At 49.8% G+C, this 20,669-nt stretch overlaps 1 protein-coding gene across 3 annotated transcripts in view; it reads left to right on the forward strand.

Annotated features, from left to right (window-relative positions):
- The window catches only part of OPRL1 (opioid related nociceptin receptor 1), a 95,570-nt gene extending 76,820 nt beyond the window's left edge, over positions 1-18,750 (forward strand). The window contains exons 4-9 of one of the 3 annotated variants that reach the window (XM_055814180.1): positions 8-2,080; positions 3,280-5,031; positions 5,241-5,552; positions 5,986-6,239; positions 15,252-15,607; positions 15,878-18,750. In XM_055814180.1, coding sequence (XP_055670155.1) covers positions 6,013-6,239; positions 15,252-15,607; positions 15,878-16,401 — 1,107 coding nt within the window. In that variant the 5' untranslated portion in view covers positions 8-2,080; positions 3,280-5,031; positions 5,241-5,552; positions 5,986-6,012 and the 3' untranslated portion in view covers positions 16,402-18,750. Of the gene's footprint in view, positions 1-7; positions 2,081-3,279; positions 5,032-5,240; positions 5,553-5,985; positions 6,240-8,408; positions 8,656-11,448; positions 14,632-15,251; positions 15,608-15,877 lie in introns of those variants that run through there. The other 2 variants (XM_055814182.1, XM_055814181.1) reach the window with 2 other exon arrangements.
- Positions 18,751-20,669: the final 1,919 nt, after the last annotated feature.

Consider the following 20,669-nt stretch of genomic DNA (forward strand, 5'->3'; position numbering starts at 1 on the left):
CTCCCAGGGAATGTAGCGGGTGCTGATGTATTTCTTGGCACGGTAACTCCATGGCTTTGGGAGCTGAAGAGCAAATTGAAGGAAAAAGATGAGTAGAAGAGATTTCCTTTGGATTTGTGCTTGAAATGGGTGTGAATTATACTTATTTCACTGTCCTGCTATTTTAGAAGGAGGAATCAATTGACTCTGGCTGTGTTAGCTAGGTGCCCCTGGGGATCAGCTGTCTCTTGCAGGAAATTGTTTCATTGTCTAATATGCCTGTTTCTATGGATCAGTTCCTTGCTTGAAGCCCCAGGAATTGGCAGGGAGGTACCCAGCCAGCAGTGATGCTGGGGTTTCAGGATACAGGGAAGCAGGTGCTGACCCCTCGGCTCTGGCACAACAAGCATCAAGAGCAGGCAGGTGGAGCTGCCTTTCAGGGATGTGGGGATGGATGAGCTCCGCTGCCTTTCTCTGCTGTCTTGTGCTAAAGGCTGTGGGAAGTGTCTGGGCTTATATTTATGGCTAGCTCGACAAGCCGGTGGGTTGTACTGGGATCAGTCACCTGTGATATGGACTGGACCCTCACCATCACCCTGCCGTCTCTAATGTGCTCTTCCTGAGAAGTTCAATGATGATGGAAGGGAAACGGGGACTTTGAAAGAGGTGGGGACGTGGCCTGTGACATCCTGCTAACCCCACTCCCTTCGGTGGGTCTGGGTTTTAAGTAGAGTCCCAATGCAAGCTGAAGTTGGCAGGAATCTTTTTTTTCCCCCAGAGTGTGTTTGTTCCAGGCCCCTGTTTGCTCCTGTGAACAGTTATTCCATTTTTCTTTCTTTGTTCTGGTGCTCAGCACTGCAAAAAAGGGTCTGTGGAGACTTCTGCCATCTCTAAAAGGAGTCCGATAGAGCAGCTACAGGAGCTACAATGAATATGTATTATTGCAAATATTGAAGAAGCCAATGTCCCCCTTCTTAAGAGATGTTATTTCTCATTCTTTGAACCAGTCTGTCGGCAATGGAGGCCAGATAATCCACTTCTGGAATCTATCTCGCCTTGTGTTGTTACATATTTATAACATCATGGAAAGAACAGGATTTGTTACTGCTCTGAAGTACCACTGAATGCCCCTGCAGAGAGGGCTCTGGGGAAGTGGGTTTTGGGGCTCAGAAGACAATTTTTTTTTCATTTTGCTATGACTTTTAATTTATTCCTTCCTGCCACTTTCTCTGGCCACAGGTCTGTGATACCATGTAAAGCAGTCAGTGTTCATACACTGAACCCAGCATCTCTTGTCCTTTCTTCTGGTGCTGGTGCAGGGCTGAGCAGTGACTTCTCTATGCTCTTCCATGGCTTGACCATCCTAGACATCATTTTCCATGTCTGTTTTGCAGGTTTTCGAGCTCTGGCAAAGAGCTCTTGCTGTGACTTCTGTACCTGTAATGCAGTTTTCCTTCCTTCCCCCCACCTCCAACCCAACCCAGTACTTGCTCTGGCTGGTGTTTAATGGTTTGCCGGAAGATGCAGCATATCTGGTGCTGCTCTGCCTGCTCAGCTGCAGACAGTGTCCCATCTCAGCCCTGACCCAGTGAAGAGAGCAGCAATGCTCAAGGACCTCCCAGTGCTTGTTGGTAACACTGGCCTTGGGGTAGCCATGGCTAGCCCGAGCCACTGCTGGGCTTTCCTTCACTGGTACAGATGCGTAACCAAACCAGAGAGCTCAGAGGAGCACTTGTGACACGGAGGGTGGAATGGGGAACCAGAGGGAATGCTCCAAGGGTGCAGTTCTTGCTGGAGGAGTGAATCGGGGGGGGGGGGGGGGGGGGGGGGTTGTGTTGAGCTGCCAACAGCTGACTATTGAAAAGCGTGACGCTGATCGGGGTACAAGACCTTTTGTGCTTTTTTGCATAAATGTTTAACAGCAAATAATGAATCTACCTGCATGTCATATCTGTTTCTCCTCCTACTGAACAGCTTGAGCTAGGATACCTGAATGAAGAGGTTCACCAGTGATAATGCACTGCCAGCACCATTGGTTTTGATGGACAGAGGATGTCTGCATTAACCAGAGATATTCTTGGTGTTTATGGTGTGGACAACGGTGAGAGAAATGAGGCTGTATGCCTGTTCTTGGTTGCTAAATTAATGTGTGATCGTTAATATCCAAAGAACAAATATTGCCCGCTGCCAGTGGCTGTGGTACAAATTTAGCTAATTAGCCTTTGGCATGTGGTTGGCAGGTGCCCATCATCCCAGGAGTGGTGGCTGCATTTTTGAACCTTTGCTTTCCAGCCTTTCCAGCACATTCCACATCCCCCCCAGCCTTCCTCCCTCTCTTCTCCAGCCCAGACACTTGTTCCCTGCATAAGAAATGATTTCACGTCTTGCAAAATTAATTCTCTGCTCATGATGGCCTTGATTAAACAGATTGGAAAACTGTGCTAAAGGTGGCAAAACAGTTCTGACATGCAGACATCTTCACCTCCTGAAAGGCAAAAAACCCTGTGGGCTGTTCCTATTATGAAGTGCAGGTGGCTGTGGGCTGTTTTCTGCAAAAGCAGCAAAAATTCTCCACATTTAGGAACAGTGTCTGTGAAGTTAACCTGTTTGAAATAGCTGTAGATGTAATTTTTGACGCTTGAACTAGATTAGCTTGAAATAGATGAGGTGTGTTCATCCACAGCTGGATAGACTGTACTGGTGCTCCAGGAGTCTGGAGATAAATGTGCTATAGGTATGTGGGGAGAGCCCAGGGTCCTGCCTCTGGCAACGTATATCCACTAACTGGGAGGAGAACAAGCCTGTTTGGGCTCCAGCTGTGGTTCTGTCTAATATAAGCCTCTGAAAATTTGCAAACTCCAAATAAGCACAAAGCTCATCTTCAGACAAGTTTTAATTTTTTTAATAGATATTCTAAGTAGTTACCCAATTCATTGAAAACTTTGGTATGTTTTTGGTTTGAATCTTGTTTTGGGGATACTGAATGGAAAATGGCGTTGAAAAAAAGGATATTTGCACCACGAATATGTTTTTGGTTTGCATGTTGATGCTCTGGGCATTTTCTTGTAAATCCAGCATCTATTGGTGTGTCACCTGCTGCCTTCACGTGTGCTTTTCTGGACAATCATCACCTGGAAGAATGGTTGCATGTTTTGGCTTGTTCTTTTTTTGGCTTTTACCTTGCTGTCTGCATAGAAACCTTCAAGCAGAAGAGCCGAGCTGTGGTGTTTTGGTATGTGTTTTTTGTTGGATTTTTTGTTGGGTTTTTTTGTTGTTTGTTGGGGTTTTTTTTTTCCCCAGGGAAAAGGCTGAGAAGTCCTTTTGGGTCACGCAGATAAAATTTTGGTGGCTTTCCTTCTCAGCCTTGGTGCATAGACCCCAATGGGCAGAGGGAAAACTTCTGAGGAAGAAATCTGGCAAGTCTCCTGCCCTTGAGATGGCTGGCTGTCCTCCTTTCACCCCAGGGGTCCTGAGGAGAGCAGAAGATGACATACCATAAGATGTTCTGGAAGGACAGATCTCTTCATGGTTGAATTAGGATTGCTGGGAAATGATGTCAAACAGCAGGACTGGGACTGAAGGGGCAGCATGAACATCCTGGGCTTTTTCCTGTGCAAGAGGACAGGGCTGAACAGTGTGAAGATGCTAGATGGATGGGGGAAGAAAGTGTTTGGAACAGTTTTTGTCCTAGGACAGAACATGCCTTGGCTGTCAGTAGCTCAAGGTGCCAATCCTGATCCCCTTTCACAGCAGTCCAAAACACTGGGCTGTGTCAAGTCAAAACAAGCGCTGCAACAAGATAAATAGATGAACATGCTGTATTTGCTGCACTGAATTAACATAAAATGTGTATGTGAAGGGCTAAGTGCATTTATTGGGGTGGGAGCCAGCAGAGAGGAGCAAAGCTGAATTTGCAAACACTCTTCTGTAGACTCCTGGGCTGTCCAGCCAGACGGTCTCATGCTGATTAACTGCTGTCCTTCCTTCAGCCTTTGAAAATCAATGCATTAACAATTAAAGTAATGTCTAGTCTAGTATTTATTTCACACTCTCTCGTTGATGGACTGTCCAAAAAAAAAAAAAAAAACCCACACCACTTTCTTCAAGCACCAAGAAGGCTGTACCTCTGGGTCATGCTCTTTTTTTTTTTTTTTTTTTTTCTTGTTCCCTGTTAGAGCTGAGACCTGTGCTCATGGAAGCATTCAGGAAAATTACCATGCATTACCATACCATGCCATTACATTCCTTGTAAAGAAGGTGCAGCTTCTGTGCTAAATATCCCTGTCATCCATCTAAGCAGAGCTGGAGCAGGAAGGGCTAGCCCTGAGTGTGTCTGCTGGGCCCAAGCTGTGGTGGGCTCTCTGTGGGCTCTGGAGAAAGGAGTATTTGCTGCCTGAGAGCTCACTTTCTGTTTTTCCACCTCCTGGGCAACAGCAATGTGCCCCCAATTGGATCTGACCTCTGTGTGTGGCTGCTGATGTCCCCAACACAAACTGCTGGGAAATGGCATCTTCAGGGAGGTGCCATAGGCAGCCGGGGGCACCGGACCATGAGGCTGTGGCTCTCGGCAGCCAACGTGCTCCTGATCTGGGATCAAACTGGGTACGGACCCCCAAAACCTCTTTGCACCCTGTTTGGGGGTGACGCGCTCTGCAGCTCTTGGGCACTGAGTTTCTCAGAGTCGATGTCCCATGGTGGGATTGGGAATGTCAGGGACCCGTGGGCTCTGCGTGCATCACCCCACCCGAAGGTAATGAATTTTCCACTGCAGCTTCCAGAGATAAATGTGCTGCTGTGATCCAAAGTGCAGGATGTCTTGGATTACAAAAATGACCTTTAGCGAATGCCACTACAAGAATATGAAATAATAACAATTTTCTCCCCCTAGTTCTCAGTACTCCTTGTATTTTTGCCAGTTTCTAGGTCAAATCCCCCATCCTGCCGCTCCTGCGCTAGCACGGCGTTCAGGTTGCACAATTGCAGGGGAGGGAGGAATTTGCTTCCCAGTGCCCCACTCCATCCCTGCTCCCCAGCAGTGGGAGCCCACCCCAGGTAGGCTGGGGGGCTGCGGCAGGGCTGGGGCGGTGTGAGCCCCCTCCCCGCTCCGGGAGTGGGACGGGGAGGGCCGCGGGGTTGGGGGGCGGGCGGAGTTGGGGGGGGGGGGGGGCGCTGCCCGTGGGCTCGCTTTCCGTTTGGTTATTTATTTAATTTTTTTTCCTCCTCCTTCTTCTCCCCCCACCCCCGGCTTTTCAATTACGCAGTGGGAGAAGCCAGGCAGCCGGGGCTGGCTCTGCCCAGCCGCCGTCCTCCCTCCCTCCCTCCCTCCTTCCCTCCCTCTCCCCCATCCCTCCCTTTTCGTTAAAAACGTGGGCTCCGAGGTGCAGCCCCCCGCGCTGGCAGCATCCCTGCTCGTGCGGAGCAGCCCCCCGCCCCGCTCCACCGGCCGCCGCCGGACCGGAGCCCCCGGCCGTGCCCGCAGCCCGGCTTTGCCCGTCCCCCCACCCCCACCCCCCCGGCCCGGGGTGCCCGGCCGCGGGGCAGGACCCCTGCCAGAGGGGAGACCCCCGCCGCAGGTAAGCAACCAGCGGGGGATTTTTCCCAACTTTGGGCTTTTCCTGCCGTTTTACCTGGGTAGGGGCCACGGGGAGGGGGTCTGCTCCAGCGGCAGGACGAGCCCCCAGCCCTGGTGGGAGGCTGCGGCGGGTTTTGGAGGATATCTGGGGGGGTCTGGGCTTGGAGAGGCGGGTGGGAGCCCCGGCACTGGAGGGGCTGGCGGTGTGCAGTGGGGTGGCGACAGGCGTGAGGTCACCCACTGCTCGGGATGCACCAAGCTCTCGGGGCTGCATCCCATCGAAATGCTCTTGGGGGATGTCTGGGGGGGAGGCTGTGCTCTCCCTGGCAATAAATCATCCTTCTCCCCCAGCGTTTCTCGTGCACATGCCTTGCTGCGGTCCCACGCCACCTATTTGATCAGCAGATCTTAAACCTGTCTCTTTGGTGCCCCAGGTCCTTGGCACAGGCTGGTGCTTCAGGATGGACCCGCTCTTCCCTGCCCATATTTTGGAAGACCCTGACCTGAGAAAGCTGCTGAATGACTCCTCCATGCTGAACCTGAGCTTTCTCCCCAGTAACTGGTTCAACAACGGCACGGGGGACAGCTTCCTGCCGCTCAGCATCAAGATCACCATCGTGGTTGTCTACTCCATTGTGTGCATTGTGGGGCTGGTGGGCAACTGCTCCGTCATGTATGTGATCGTCAGGTAGGACACGCAGGCAGCGTCCCAGGGTGGCTCGGAGGGGGGGCTGTGAGTGGGGCACGCTGCCCCCCCGCTAAATATCCCTGCTGCGGGTGAAGCAGCCAGGCGCTTCCCTAGGGACTGCGATGAGCTTTAGAGGTATTCGTTTTATTGTTTTGGTTTTATCTGGGTTTTTTTCCCCCTTCCTAGGCTGTGATGAAGGTTCCCACCAGCTTTCAGCTGCCCTCTGGTGCCTCCTAAAGTTTAACCCAGAGAATGGAACAGAGCGATCAGATTCTGCTCCAAAATTGGGGCTTTCTTGGGAAGCGCTGGGCAGGGAGCTGGGTGGCCCTGGGGAGGGTGATGTGCCGGGAGCATCCTGCTGCCAGGGTGCTGCATCTTTAACGGGACCTCTCCCTCCTGCGCTGTGTCCAGCACCCCAGCTGTGTCTGCAGGTGCTGCTCCATCTGGGAGCTGGCGCTTTCCAGAGCTGACTAGTTGCAAGGGAAAGAGCCTGCTGGGAGGCTCAGCCTGACTTTTACGGGGAAGAATCACAAATGTAACTCCTGCAGCTCTTCGCAGGCTACAGACGTAAATAAGATGTGACAGGATGCTGCGGAGCTGAGGGCAACTTCTCTGGCTCCTCGTGCTGAAGTCAGAGTGGGGGGACCTTTGCAGGGGGACAGAGCATGCACCACTCCAGCAGCACCATCCAGCCCTCCTGCATGCTGCTGGCATTTTACGTGGCCCTGTCTGGTTTTTATTGTGGTTCAAACCCTGCTGTTTCCTGGAATCAGATACCCTGTCCCCCCCATTAAGTACAGAATAAATTAGGCTGTGATTCCATCTCAAATGCCAGCATCCCCCTTCTGATCTGTGTACTCTGTATGTTAAGGAGTGAGCTTCCATTTTATACACGTCTCAGAGCAGATTTCTGGTGCAGGTGGATGCTGCCAGCACAGAAAAGACATTGAATTTGTTTTCACCTCCAACAGAGGATGAAAATGCTTAGCAGATATTCAGACACCGATGGGATTAAGTCTCGCTCCTGCCAGGAGCCCTGCTGCTTCCAAAGCGTCTTTGCCTTGAATATACACAACTTGGCTGGGGAAGATGCTGCAACATTAAGTCTTTGGTATCACAAGTCGGTGAACAGCGGTTAAATCTCTGCCACAAGGGCAAAGTGACATGATTGTTCATCAGGCCGCCTGTTCGTGCTCTTACTGCCGAGGAGTTTATGGCAGGGAGAAGGGATCACGTTAGCCCTGGGGAGTCTGGAGACAGAGAGGAGGCTTGTAGTGCACCAGTGCCACGTTTGGAGAGCGAGCTCATGTTTCTGTTCAGTGTAGTAGCAATCATTCGAGTAGGCATGGTGTTTGTGGGTGCATGTAAGTGTAATGAGTAGTGAGGCTCTGCGAGTGAGAAGTCCTTGTCCCACAGTGATGATGCAGCTCCCTGGGAATGCCAGCCAGTGTGCATGCAGGGGAAGGGACTCCGTGCCCCATGCATGAACCATAGATGCATGTAAGGAGGAGAAGCCTTGGCAGAAATCTTCCCCCTGTCTGCAAATGCCTGGTAGGATGTGGCCAGCAGAAACCTGCCCAGGGCTGTGGCTGGTGTATCACCAAGGGTAGGCATGTCCCAAACCAGCATCCCTGGCAGGCTGGACATGTGCTGTGCCTGTGCAGGGCCGTGCTTTTAAAATGGTGGGTTCTGTTCTGCTCCTTTTTGGCTTTGATACCTTCCAGTTGGATAAATGGAATGCAAGAAAAGAAAGTGGGATTTGGCACTGGAGTTTCTCCTGGAATGTAACTTTTCCTGTGTCCTCTGGTTTTAAGCAATTGACACCTGTCTTCAGTTTTCACCCCCATCTCCCCCAGGTCTTTTCCATTTCTTCCATTTCCCCTTTATCCAGAAACCCTCGTATGTACAAAAAAGCCAAGAGAATTTAAATCGAGTTTGGGGATTCACCTCTGTGTTTTCATAAAATCTTATATGTGAGCCCAGAGGGGCCCCTTGAATAATATGTGCTGGGGAAGTTCTACCTGAGCTAGAGCACGTGTAGAAGGAGCTGCTCTTTCCCCCTCGTTCTCCCCATCAGTGTTTTCTGGGAGCTCAACACTGAGTTGTACCCAAGGACATGACCCTTCTTGGTTTGGTGAGTAACTACAGCTTTTTGTTATCTCTGCCCAGGATTTTCCTCTCCTTGCCCTGTCTGTGGTCAGGAGCAGATGTGGTGATAAACTGGACTCAGCACCTCACACCCTTGACCCTGGCCATGCAGGCAGGTTCATGCAGAGCTGCCAAATGAGTGGTCACGCGAGGACGATGTTGGTGACTTCTCAAGCACAGGTCTTTCTCCCCAGACTGGAGCATTGGTGCTTCTGGTCTTTATGCCTTAAACAACATCTTTTTTAAGTAGGTTGAAAGTTGTCTGCTGGTAAGTCAACATGGGGTTTTGGGACTCTTTATGGTATGTCTCTTGCATTAATGGGAAAAGGTTGGCAGATCCACTGTGCTGCACCCCGTCATCTGTAGATATGGTGCACCCTACAAAAGCTTGTTATAGTGTTTGGTTTCTTTTTTTCTTTCCATACTTACGTTTCACTGGGGATAACAAGACTTCAGCATCTTACACAACCTGAGTTGTGTAAGGAAATGGTGTATCTTCCAAAAAAAGAATGGTATAGTCATGTAGGCAGTAATTGTTTCCTGTTTTTGGGGGAGTTGGGAAATGCAGACTCTAATATCAGCACTCGAGGAAAATGGAGGCATCAGGAAGGCTGGTTTTTTTGTGTGTTTTACAGCACCCAGGGAAAAGTTTAAAATCTCCTGGTATTTCACACAAAAATACAAATTCAAAGCCTCCTCTAGGTTTCCCCCCTCTGTTGTAGAACCCAGCCTATATCTCTATCATATTTGGAACGATTTAACATTTGGAATGATTAATTTACAGAGACAGTCATCATGTGACTGTCCATCCCCTTCTAGTGCAGAGCAGCACTAATTGGATAAAACCGGGAAGGGCTCTCGTCAGGAACGCTATTTCCTGGACAGTGAAGGGCCTATTGTGGAAACCTGCCTTGTCTGCGGCTTTGTTCTGCTTGCTCATTGTGGAGTTCCTTGCCAGTGGAGATAACGCCTCCCCTCCCTCCTTCTGCTGCTTGCTCTCTTCTGCATATATTTCCTGTACCGCTTGTTAATGAATGCAAAACAAGGAGCTGAACAGCACGAGGCAGAGAGGGTTTGGGGGGAGAGTTGGGGAACAGGGCTGCAGAGGTCCCTCTTCTCCATTAACCGAATTCTGCAAGGCCAGTTGCCCAAGAGCTTTGTTTTTAGGAAGAAAAGCAAAGGGGAAGGTGGATATATTGTACTTGCAATGGCCCTGGGGGTGGCTGACGCATGGGACCGTAGGTGATGCTGACCCAGGTGTTGCTGCATGGGGTGTGACAGAGACCCCCCAGCTTCCACCAGCCACTGGTGTGCCAGGGAAGGGACCAGGGCAACGTGCAGCTTTGGGTCCAGGGGGTCCCCTGTTGTCCCCAGCTCCATCATGCTGCTGCAATGCTCAGCCCTGATGCTCTGGAGGACTCCCTCCCTCCCTCAGTGTTGGCTCTGCTCACCTGGATCAGCCCCACACGGGAATGATGCCTTGTTTCTTGGGCACTTCTCTTAGCCATGGCAGCTCTTTGTTGGGAGCCCAGCAAGATCTGGAAATGCTTGGCTCTCCCTACTGAAGAACGCTTTTTTAAGCATCTCTAAGTAGATTAGTGCTGTTAGGCCCCTGCCCTTCCATTTTCGGCTTCCAGGTGAAGCTTTAGGAGAAGGGATGTGGTGAGGAGGTGCCTGCACAGGGTGGCTGCCTGGGTATGGCTGTGCCAGCTGTTACTGTGCTTGAAAACTGCATCAGTCCCTGAGAACAGGGGTGAGGGCAGCTGGCTGTGATGAGATGGGGAAAATGAAGTTAATTATGACATTGCAGAGATACTGATTTCTTAATAGAAAGCTTTCTAAGTGAAGAACCTTGACCAGCTATGTGGCTCAGAGCTAAAATCAAGTGAGTGTTTAATGTGGCGTGGATCCAGTGGACACCAGCGGGGCCATCTGAAACCTCAGCTCTTTCCAGATTCATCTCTTTTAGGATTTTTTTGGCCAGAAAAAAGGTAATTGTTGCAATTTGTAGAGAAGTGAAACCTATGCCAAGGGCTTTGTGCCGTGCAGAGCGATCGGAGCTGGGGGAGGATGGCAAGGTGAGCAAGGGGGGTATCCCCTGCAAGCCCAGGTGAGCTGGGCTCAGCCACACGGCTCATGGTAGCTGTGCCTGGCTCCCGTGGAAACAGGTCCTGCAGCTCCAGTGTGTGCTGGAGGGCTCTTGCTTCCCCCTGGCCTTAGTTGGGCGAGTGAAAGGGAGTTAATTACCCATGTGCAGCTGTAATTCTGTGGTGTTTAATGTGGGAGTCTGTACCCAGTGATTTTGATTTTTATTTTCAGGGACTGGGCAATTCCCAGCAGCTTTTAGGACATGAGCAGTTCAGCAGAGGCAGAGCTGGCACATGAACAGGGGTGAGAGCATTTTGCTGCAGGGAGGATGCTGACGAATGCCCTCAGACCAAAGCACCATTCCTGGTAGCCAGGCACCTGCTCAGGGATGTGTGAGCATCCCTGCGAGCCCCTGGGTGCGTTGCGGAGGCTTTTGCAGCAGCACCCACCCACCCTCTGCCTTTGGTGTGGCAGCAATCAGGGCCATGCAATGTCCCCATCCACACTGGTCCCCAGAGAGCAGCAGGAGAAGGGAGGGTGAGCAGGGCTCGTTTTTCATAGCTGTCACCTCGACTCAACAGTGGGACTGAAAGGGCGAGAAAATAATCTGTCCCACAGTGTCAGTGCTTGCCCTGGCTGGCGGCACGCTCCTTAACCCCTGCTAGTCAGTCACCATTCTGCCAGGTAATTAATAGGCTTTTATGTGCTGGTGTTGCTGTAGCGCCTGGCCTCATAATCCCAAGTGATTTAAATTTGTTCTTCTCTGAGTCTGTCTCTTTTTTTTTTTTTTTTTTTTTTTTTTAAATGTCCTGTTGAACTGTCAAGAATAAACCATCCTGAATGGGTAGAAATTTCGGGGGGGGGGGGGGGGGGGGGAGGGCTCTGAGAGGGTGATCAGAGCTGCAGGAATGGGGAGAGCACTGTGTGGGTGTATGTTGGGGGGGGGGCACACATCCCGGTGGGTACCTGCTGATTGTATATCAGCTTCATACAACCTGTGGGCCAAGAGCAGGTTGTGAGCAGAGGTGCCGGTGAACCAGCACTGATTTCCACTCTCAGAGGGTGGGAGCAGCTCAGCAAAAATCCCCCTGAGCCTTTTCTGCTGTTTTGCTTCCCTGTGTGTGTCCAGGGACAGCGGCAAAGGCGGTCATGGATGCCAGGGCATGACGCGAGGACGGAGGGAGCTGCTCAAGGTGAACAGCACTGTCTGCATCCCAATTAGCTGGAGCTATGAATATCAAAATTAAGAGGCAGAGAGCTCCTGGAGATCGTACTCATAGTTCTCCAGGGCTGAAGGCTTTGCTTTGGTCCCTCTGCCTTGGTGCCTACAGCCCCATTTCAGGCTGTAGGTTTGCTGCAGCCCGCTGGCCCTTAGCCCTGGGGCATCGGAGCTGCTTGCTGCCCTGCAGCCTCGCCGTGGCGGGGTGGGAAGGGGAGTGCTGCTAAAGCAACAGGTTTGCTCAGCCAGGGACAGAATCCATCCTGGTGAAAAACAGGACCTCAAAGCCCAGTATGTGGATGAGCTGTTCCCTGCCCATCTCCTCCTCTCCCAAACTGCAGGTTCCCCTTGCTGAAGCGCAGCTTCATTCCAGGTAACGCTGCTTGAGGTCTGCTTAGCAAAAAGGAGGGGGAAACGGTGCTGGGCTGATATCCAGACGTTTTTCCTCTTAGGCTTCGGCAGCCAGAGAGCAGAGCAAAGCAATTACTTTCGTGACAAAGGTGGAGCTGGCTGGAGAGCTGAGAACTGCCCTGTGGGAGATGCTCCATTAGGAAATTGCCTCCGTGACCGAGCACGAGAAAGTGGCTCAGCGGGAAGCTGATGTCCTCCATGGAGGCTTATCGGCATCGGAGCTGTGCCATGGGGGGGGACCTGAGGTGCCTCCTAAAGCCTGAGAGTTTAATTTCTCTCTTTTGTGCAGGTTAAGAAAGAGAACACTCTCAGTTCCCAGAGGACAAGAAAAAGAGGTTAATCCACAGAGAAGTGATTAATTGATTTTGGTTTGTACGGAACATTCTGGAAATGTTTGGGAACATTGGTTGGTGGGGATAATGACTTTAGCTCTCAGTATGCAGAAAAAGTGGAGCTAGAAGTAATGAATTGGGTGTAAATTAGTTTCCCCACCTTTCAAGAGCACAAAAATCAACTTTAAAATCCACTTGTGGGTGGGTTGCAGGAGGTAAGCCCTGCATCGGAGGGAGTGATGGGGTGGGTCCCCCATCTCAAGGGGGTGGTGAGGAAAGAGGCCGCAGAGAGGGATCGGTGCATCGAGGGACAGCAGATTTGGCAGGGCCAGGCTGAGCAATTGCACCTGGACTTTGAGATCTTGCTGAGAAGCATCTTGGAGGAGAGGGTCCAGGGATGTCTCCTGGGGTGGAGGGGTGCAGGAGGGAGCTGAAGGTTTGCAGTCTGCACGCCCAAAGCTCAGAGTTAACTGAGATGCCCCAAGCATCTCGCTGTGCTGGGGACGCAGGTGCGTGCATGGAGGCAACGTTGTCCCCTGTGGATGCTGGATGGGTGGCAGAGGTGGGTGCATTGCTACTTGTTTCTCCCACTAGTCACTAAAAAAACATCCAACCTTTAATTTATTTCTGTTTCCCAGTAAAGTTGCTCATTGCTGTTCAAAAATGCACTTGTTATTCCCTCAAGTTATAACATCAGTAAATCAGTCGGGGTTAGAGGCATGTTGATGAATTGCCTCTGAGTCCAGTCCTCCTGGAAGGGTGGACTGGAACAAACTTGAACTTTGGGAAGCTTGAGCAAGCCAGGTCTGTGGTTTGCAGAGGAAGACTACAGCTCTCAGGAGACCTTTGCTAACAGTCTTAGGTGACTGAATAATTTCCTGAAGCGTGAGATGACAATACTTATTGTTGTGTGGGCTGATAAAGAACAGTGATTTCATTTCTTAATTTTAATTTCTCCTCTGCTGACCTAAAGGAGGAAGTGTCTGAACACGTTCACAGACCCATCTCATGCCCCCTGTGTGCATTGCCTCATCTATGCCAAGTGCAAGAATTCAAACAAAAAAGCAAAACTCGCTCATCCTGAGGTGCTGCTGCTCTGGGGTTCACAGCACTGGAGTCTGGGGGTTGCCTAATTCTGCTTAGAAGGTCCCAAAGCCAGAAAGCCCTGGCAGCTGCCTGGTTGTGTTGGATCTGCAATGTGTTTTGCTTTTTCATCCCTGCACAATAGGAAAGACACTGGTATTTTTCTTCTACTGCTTTTATTTATGTAGTTTATCTGACCTGGGCTGACTTTCTAAGAACCCACTGTCTTGCCTGGCTGCTGTGATTTCTGGGCCAGGAGGAGCCTGACTCAGGCTGATGTGGGGACCTCAAGTGTCTCCATCAACATTCACCTCCAAAAGCTTCCTTTGGCTCTCAGGGTCAAATGTAGGGTGGGTTGTTCTGGCTTTCTGAAGCCACTTTCAAACATCTGACTTCTACTACAAGCACAACTTAGAGCTCTAAGAGGGGCAAAACCAATCGACTTTATATTCTGGGTTGTAGATCTCCTGGCTATCATTCTTGCCAAGCTGGCTATGTCACCATGTGTGTCAAAAGAGTTCAGAGCGTGGCAGTGACAATGTTCCTCCAAGCACTGAGATCATCTATCAGGAGCTGAAGCTCGGATCATCAGGGGAGGGTGCTGCATTGAGGAGTGCAGTCGTGGGTCTGCTGTTCTGAATCAGTTTGACAAAAAGAGCTTTTTAGGTCAAATAAGACCTCATAATATTCTAACACATTAAGCTGAAAGTAGCACAGTAGTTTATGGGTTTGCTACCCTCAGATGGACTTGCCCTCTGTTAATAACACACATCATTGTCTGCCATTTCTGGCAACATTTCTGCAAAGGCTGTTAGGATCATAAATGATAGATGAGCTGCAGTTTTAGAATTATACTATTTGAGCTCTTATTTTGCCCATGAGAGGAACATCCTGGGGCTGAAATGTTAGACTCAGTCACAGGGTCACCACTGGGTTTCATTTCTGCAGACTCTGCGTGTATCCTTGGGTCAGTGATCACATCTTTCTTTGCATCATTTCCCATGTGTAAAAAGGAGATGAGTACCGTTAGAGCAAGGTGAACCTTCCTTTCAGGCAGTCAGTCCATGCGATAAAGTAATGTAGAAATGGCAAAACTCCTTTGCAGTGAAGGGTAAGTAAAGTTTGACTTTATCTGCAAACTACCCTTTTCTTTAAAAAGATGCATTGTGATATTTTGATTTCTGATACAAAGCCCATTCCTCACCCGTTTTTAGCTGCCACTGGCCATCTTGCCATTCTGCTTTGGTAGCTCACATTAGCCACAGTCTTTGGTTATGAGCCAGCGTAAAATGGTGAACCAGCTGACCCCTGGACCATCTGATGCCTTTCGAATCAGCTTACTGGGTGAAACTCTCAGCAATATTTATAATAATGCAGCTGTATGCCATGGAATCCTAGATTGGCCTTCCCGAAGTCATTTTTAAAACAGCACGGTCTGAGTTGGCAGCGTCAGGCTTTCACGGTCCTCACTTGCAGTCTAAGGGCATAAGCTTCTCCTGCCCGTGAAACTGATGGTGAAGGCACCATGTGTGTTGTTGCAGGAGCTGGGCTGAGCTGTGTGTTGATAAGCACATGGGAGGTAGAGAGGAAAGGATGGTGTTCGATCTTGTTATGTAAGAAAAATGCAGCATCTCCTTCCTGAGGTGGCAGAATGCCCTCTGCAGTAGACTACGATGTCTCACCCATCATGGTCAGGTGGAGCTCTAACCGTTGCTCGTTCCTACGTTTCAGATTCACCAAGATGAAGACAGCAACCAACATTTACATCTTTAACCTTGCTCTGGCTGATACCTTGTGTCTGATGACCTTACCCTTCCAGGGTACAGACACGTTCCTGGGCTTCTGGCCCTTTGGCAATGTCCTCTGCAAGGTTGCCATCTCCATAGACTACTACAACATGTTCACAAGCACCTTCACCCTGACGATGATGAGTGTGGACCGCTACATTGCTATCTGCCACCCTATCAAAGCACTAGACATCCGCACTCCCCACAAGGCCAAGGTGGTGAATGTCTGCATCTGGGCGCTGGCTTCTGTTTTTGGCATCCCAGCGATGGTGATGGGATCTGCAGAGAATGAAAACAATGGTCAGTAAAAATGCATCCAACGGGTGGGAGGTGGTGGCGGCCAGGAGAGTCCGTGGGCTTGGGAAGCCATTGGATGGGGGTACCAGTGTCATCAATGTGGTGAGCTCTCTGCTGTAAAGCCAGCTCTTCCCTTTCTGCCCGTGCCTCTCTCCATCACTGCTACTGCTCTTCCAGTATTAATCATGCCTGAACTAAACTGAATGTGCACCTGCTTTTCTTCTCGATACAGGTTTGCTGATCTTCCTTTGCATTTTATTTTTTTACTTGCAGAAATTGATTGCCTAATTAAACTCCCTTCACCCGTGGATTACTGGGATCCAGTGTTTGGCATCTGTGTCTTTCTCTTCTCCTTTATGATCCCCGTGTTGATCATCACCATTTGCTACAGTCTCATGATCAGACGACTCAAGAATGTCCGTGTCCTCTCGGGCTCCAAGGAGAAGGACCGAAACCTGAGGCGCATCACCCGAATGGTCCTGGTGGTGGTGGCAGTCTTCATCATTTGCTGGACTCCCATCCAGATTTTTGTGCTGGTCCAGTGCTTGGGTGCCAAGGCAGAAAGCGAGCTTGAGCTGGCCATCTCCTGCTTCTGCACTGCGCTGGGGTATGCCAACAGCAGCCTGAACCCTGTGCTCTATGCCTTCTTAGATGAGAACTTCAAGGCGTGCTTCAAGAAGTTCTGCTTCCCTACTGCCTTCAGGACCGAGCTCCAGATGTCCAACAGGATGTGCAGCATCGCCAAGGATGTGGCCTATGCTTGCAAGAACTCGGAGGGGACTAACAATCCGGCCTGACTAGGCATGGAAATTCCCATGGTGGCTGTCGCCCAGCAGAGTCCAACCACCCCCACGTCAGAGCTAACTCAGATAACGGCCCTTTAGCAGGACCTTAAAACTGAGAGGTGAGAAACTGAGGAAACAATTTTGGGGGTTGGGAAAACTGGATACTGCAAGAGCATGCAAAAAAAGTGAGCCCATTTGATGCATTTTTAATTCCAGTGCAACCTGTCCTAAGGAACGTGTTTGAAATCAGCCCTTTGATTCCTGCGAAACCCTGGTGGTTTGCAACGTTACTGAGAATTCGGGAGTTAAGGGTTTAAAACAGGCACTGCTCCTGGGACTTACAGTTTTGCTGCTGGCAGACAGAGAAAATGCAAATTATTCTATTTATTTTTTCCTCCCTGAGTTGTTTAAGATGCTAACAGCTCATGTGGCTCACCAGGCACTCGCGTGCAGGTTTTATTCCTGTGGCATCGCTCTGAAATTAGACTCTGCTGAAGCCAAAGTGGGCAGCAGCCATCAGATAAAAATCCAGATCATCTCCAGGATGAGTCATCACGAAAGGAAGGATGCGGGGAGGATGAGGAGGGAGCTGGTGGAAAAGGAAATCCAAACTGCCCCATGGTTGGGAGCCTGGGGAGGACAACGTTGGCTCCTGCAGACGGGGTCTGTGGTAAACCCCTCCGCCTTGCGGGGGGAGCAGGGGGGTGGGAAGGGACTGTCAAAACTGATGAATGTAGCTCAGAAGAGGAAGTGGAAAAGATGGACGAAAGGAACACCTATCCTTGTTTACATGCTGCTATTGCTTTTCTTTTTAACCTTGTATTTCCATTGTAATAATGGACAGAATGTGTCTCTATATACACATCTCTATAGTGCTATAGGTATAGCTATACTGTAGGATTTCATCTTGCCAAGCATGCCTTGGGGATCTTCCTCGGTGAGAGGAGGAAGGAAATGAAGTGGCCTATATATACTTGTATTTATGTATAGGGGAAAACTGTTCTGGAGAACAGCAGCTCCTCCAGAAGACACGGACATTTCTGATAGGAAGGGCAGCCTGAAACAGTCCCATCTGCTCCACACGAGATAAACAGTGCAAACATCACAAAAGGCATTTTCTGTTGTTTCGTTGATTGTTTTTTTTTCCCAGTTTTTTGTTTTGGTTTTTTTTTTCTTTTTAATGGAATGAGATCCATGATGCCAAGAGCACTGGGGAAATGCTGCTGGGGTACCACCCCTCCTGCCAACCATAGATTGATTTTCCTCTCCCAGTAGGCCAGAGCTCTGTGGAAAATGAAATGCCCTGCCATTTCATTTGATAACAAAAGCATTCCCAAGGAGTTTAACCACGGAGTGCCCTCCGTGCTGGCGGGGACAGCAGACTGGTATTCTCCCTGTACCACAACAGCCCCGGGGAATTGGGGCGGTGGTGGCCAGTGGTGCTGGTGGGGGAGCAAGGCGGCCACCTCCGTCTGGGGATGGGAGGGCAACTCCGATGCGAGAACTGGCAGCGTCGTCCGGACTGTACAGATTCCATGTGCATATATTTCTTGTGCTCTGGTCTATGAAAATCTGTATTTTTAATGTATTGATTTGCCAATATTTTAATGGTGTCATGTTCTTTATATATGCTGTAAAAAAGAATTCAATGTTATATTTCTATGTAGAGTGTTTCCCTTATGGTTGGGCTTAAAATATAGGTGCAATTCCAGTGTCCTGCATCTAGGACCCAGATCCCTTGTAAACTGCTCAAGCTGGGGGCATTTTTATGCTGATTAGCATTTGCTTGGGAATCTGGAGGGATACCAGAGCAAACTTTGCCATTACGTTTCCCCTGAATAACAGAAGAGGAAGAGGAAATCTCGGCACTTTAAGCACTTTGCAATGGATGTTTGTCCCCAAGCACTCACCAGGAAATCTCACACAACCCCCAAGCATGCTAAGAAAAACTCCCCAAGAACTGCACTGCTGGCATGCTGCATCCGTGCCCTTGAAACAATGAGTTTGGTGGGCTGTTGTGTTTGTGGACACAATAACAGCTTTGGTCATTGAGCAACCTTGAGTCTTTGCAGCCCATGGGCTGTTGTATGTACCCGTGGTGGGTATGGTTGAGCATGAAGCTGGGAACCAGCTGCTGGGCTCTTCCTGCAGTGCCATTAGGGAGCAGGAGAGTGTTTGTTAGTGGTGGGCTAAGGACCAGCCACCTCCCTTTGTAGTTCTTGGTTGGGTTTTTAAATAGATTCATGTCCTCTGAAAAAAATATACCGGTGTTTGGCATTTTTTAAATAAGGATTTGGTTATAATGACTATGCTGCAACGATCTTACATAATCAAGTACTCAATAAATGTGTGTTTACTCAGCTTTTGGGTAATTCTGTGGCCCTTGCAGTGAATGTGTTTAGGCATTCTGTTCAATGCTCAGTGGAGTTTGTTATAAGAAAAGCAACAAAAACCTGAAAGCAAAAGCTTTATTGTGCTGTGCCTATGGAGTTAAAGGCTTGCGATCAGCTGGCCAGCTGAAGCGCAGGCTCTTTAATTCTCTTCTGAAACGGTTGTGTTGGTATGATTTTACAATTACCGCAGTGTACATGACAATTTCCTAGGTGGCTACTTGTGTGCTTTAATAAAGGAAAATAACCCCCCCTGGACTTTGAATGATGTGGAGTCTGAAAGACTTATCTGCAAGGGTGACGGGGTGTCTCAGCAGCGGCACTGTTTTCCAGCTAAACCCGCTGCTGAGCACGTGCAGTAACATCGAAGCATCCAACCTCTGTTGTGGTCAGTGGGAGCTTTGGTTATATGGGCGACTTTGCAGGCAGCCAGGGAAGGGAAGATGTGAAAATGCTGGAAAACCGGTGGTTGGGGCTGAGGACGAGCTGCCTGCGCTGTGCCAGCCTCCCCAGTGCCCGGGGCTCGGTGCCGGCAGCTGCCTGCTGCTGGGGGTGAAACTTGATGCAGGATGAAAACGAGGTGTTCCCACATGCCTTCCCAACACCTCCCAGGGGTTACGGGGTTGGGCGTCATCCTGGAGAGCCATGAATTACAGAACTGCTCTGAAAATGAAGCCAAAGCCACACTGTGTAGCCAGGAAAGATGGATTAGCCAGTGAAATGTACTATAAGGAAAGCACCTTCTCTCTGCACAGAGAACAATATTCCTACCCAGGCAGGTAAAGATCAGGAGAAGATTTTTACTAGCAGTGGTGATTTTCTGCTTTTTTTAAAGAAAAAAAAAAGAGAAAGAAAATCGGTGAGAAAAAAATGGAAATCTTTATTTCTTTTCTAGTTCAGTTAATTATAAGTATCCAGGGGTGAATTCCTATAACAAAGCCATAAACCAAAGTGCTTTATTCAGTATTATGGGATTTATTAATGTACCAAGTGTTCTCCCTGCTGCTGCTGGCTGGAGAAAACTGCTGGAAAGGCCGAGGAAAGGATGAGCCAGGGGCTGAGCTCTCCCCGAGGAGCATCGTGGCTCACAGCACTGTCACCTCTGGGCAGGCTGAGCGTTGGAGGGATGCTTGGCTCTGCCAGTGCCGCATCTCCCTTCCTCTCCCCCTGCCCAGGCTGTTCTGCCAACACCTTGCCCCCAACACAAATCACGGTTTCTACAATCAGAAATAAGGTGCAGAACTTACACCCTCACTGAAGTTTGGATGGTTTTATGCCATGGGAAGAACTTACCCAGGGAGGTTCTGAGTTATCCTCTCACTGTGCTACAGGGCAGACTGAGGTTAGTTGGTTTGGGTGAGTATTCAGTTGAAACCACCCTCCTCATGCCTGCCGCTCATAGGAACATAAAAAACCCCAAACAAACAAAAAAAAAAAAAGCCCACCTCCAAAAAAACCAACAAGAAAACCCACTCTAATTGCCTCTGCCCTGCACTGAGCCTGGCGCCCAGCGCTGACGCCAGCTCTAGCAGGTGGAAGGAACCCCACTGCAGAAAGGCAAAAGCTGCACTTGCCCCACGCGGTGCTCATTGCCCTGCAGCTCGGGACTTGCCCTGCTGAGGCCACTATCTGATGCTGAGCAGTTTCCACATCTATTTTTCCAAGGTGTTTTTGTGAGCAGCTAGAATGCAAATATGTCCTTCCCCCCTCCCCGCCCTGTCCTTTTTTTGGTTTTTGGTTTTTGATTTTTTGGGGGTTTTTTTGATTTGTTAACTCCTTAAAGAGCTGTAACTGGGCTCTGATGACTGCCTGAGTACTTTGGGATATTATTGCCGGGTGGGACAATGTGTGCTTGGAGAGGGATGCCTCTCACCCTGCAGTGCTCTATAG

The sequence above is a fragment of the Falco peregrinus genome, chromosome 9 (assembly GCF_023634155.1).
Source record: "Falco peregrinus isolate bFalPer1 chromosome 9, bFalPer1.pri, whole genome shotgun sequence".
NCBI lineage: Eukaryota > Metazoa > Chordata > Aves > Falconiformes > Falconidae > Falco > Falco peregrinus.